This window comes from Ylistrum balloti, unplaced genomic scaffold, assembly GCF_031769215.1.
Source record: "Ylistrum balloti isolate Yb309-2 unplaced genomic scaffold, AGI_CSIRO_Ybal_v1 Utg370344, whole genome shotgun sequence".
Lineage (NCBI taxonomy): Eukaryota > Metazoa > Mollusca > Bivalvia > Pectinida > Pectinidae > Ylistrum > Ylistrum balloti.
Window position 1 is genome coordinate 1,136,133 of NW_026782247.1, and position 1,742 is coordinate 1,137,874.

The 1,742-nt window shown below is 37.3% G+C and overlaps 1 protein-coding gene across 1 annotated transcript; it reads right to left on the reverse strand.

The window, feature by feature from the left end:
- Positions 1-569: 569 nt before the first annotated feature.
- On the reverse strand, positions 570-1,428 carry LOC132553661 (atrial natriuretic peptide receptor 3-like). The gene is made up of 2 exons (XM_060217920.1): positions 729-1,428; positions 570-598 (listed from the first exon to the last, which is right to left on the reverse strand). Exons 1-2 carry the CDS (start codon positions 1,426-1,428, stop codon positions 570-572), a joined length of 729 nt encoding a protein of 242 aa, XP_060073903.1.
- Between the last annotated feature and the right edge of the window lie 314 nt (positions 1,429-1,742).

The following is a 1,742-nucleotide window of genomic DNA, read 5'->3' on the forward strand; positions in this document are numbered from 1 at the left end:
GAAAACCTCGAGTTATCCAAGTAAATTCAATTGTTTAGAGTGAAATTTGTACGGGATAGATGGAATACTTCGAATTAAACGGGAACTCCGAGTTATATGAATTCGAGATAACGAGATTTGCTGTATTTTAAACCGATTCTTCGTTCATATTCCAGTTTAAAATATCCGAAATATCATTGAGAACATATGCAAGTGGGAGGGTGAATGATTGACAGGGAAACCGGCTGATAACGACATATTTGAAAGCTTGGACAGTCGGGAAGTTGACAGGCCGGAGTTTACAACTTTGCTTGTTTCCAGTGACAACACAGAAATGTAACAGCTGCACGATATTGACAAACAACTATAACAGGACATGTTTATTTATAGGATAAGTCACAGTGTCTGTCAATTGTTAATTACAATTATTCTATTGTAAATGATATAAAAAAATGTCCTATTTACAGTAATAAAGAGCATTTATCAGTGAATCAATGTTATATTCTGTCATTAAGGTAGAGAACTGCAATGTTCTTATCAACGTCATTCTACGTGATCATAACGAGATTTCAGTTTAGTTCAAGTGATGATTATGGCATTTCACTTGAATCGCTGAAAACTGAAAGTATATTGTATTTATCATCTGCACCACATTTGATATCAGTGTCAACAGGAAATGGTTATCTGAAATGAAGAAATACATGATACACGTTAAAACACAACAAAGAAACAAGAACATGCGCACTTACCTGCATTTTCAGTCCCAACATGTGCCTGGAATCCAGACAATATATCATCGATGTCATCGAACTTAAAATAGTTCTGTTCCAAATTAGGAATTTCCTGTTGAACTTTGAACCCGTAATGCATTCCATCGGCAGCAATGTGACAATATCGGTCAAAAATATTCTTCTGACCTTCGGGGTCATAGAGCAACAACACTTTCTTCCACTCAAAGACCAGTAAAATTTCTACTAAGAAATTCACAAGAGAACTAAAATTCGGACCAACACGGGTCATTAAGTTAAACATAATCTTCTTAGCAACTGTAAAATCACGCGCCATAGCGCCAGGTGTTACCATGGCGATATTCCAATAGCGTATTTGCCTAGCAACGGGGGCAGCAGCGTAATCACAACACGGGCCAAAAAATACGTCAACTTCTTTTCTGACGTAATAATTAATGGCTTCATTGATACCATCCGCAACGTTACAGTTGGAATCAGCAAATTTGATGGATAAATTTCTATTTGGTAGCAGTTGCATATCCTTCACTTTTTCAACAGCAATACTCATAGCGGGTGCTACACGTTCTTTAGAAAACAGACGTCTTGGGTCCGAAGGCACCAGCGTTGCTATAGAAATGGTGGAATCGTCGTCTTCGACGCTATATCCGATTCCAAAGAACAAACACAGGCAGGTGAACCAGATAATCCACGTTTGATCCATGGTAATCCTTGGACACATGCGTTAACACGGATACACTGTAGTTTAAAAATCCGCCAGGAACACAATTCTTGGTCAAATTATTTGCGGATTAAACATGATATCCGCTGATGATATTATCACAAATTCAAGAAATATTTCCAAATTCAAATGAAGAAATATCAATTATCGCAATCCTGTTTAGGTGACAATTTAAATTCCCGAAGAGAATAATTTCATGTCGAATCGACGGTTTTGAAATAAGTTTCCAGACACAATGGGACAGTCTGTGATACCGAAACAAGCTCCGATGGAATTTAGAAAGGGAACGAAATGAA

Excerpts from the sequence above, each read along its gene's own strand:
- LOC132553661 (XM_060217920.1), bottom strand. The coding sequence starts at position 1,428 with ATGGATCAAACGTGGATTATCTGGTTCACCTGCCTGTGTTTGTTCTTT. Across the intron at positions 599-728 it reads TGTTGGGACTGAAAATGCAG|TTTTCAGCGATTCAAGTGAA; the intron begins GTAAGTGCGCAT and ends ATATACTTTCAG.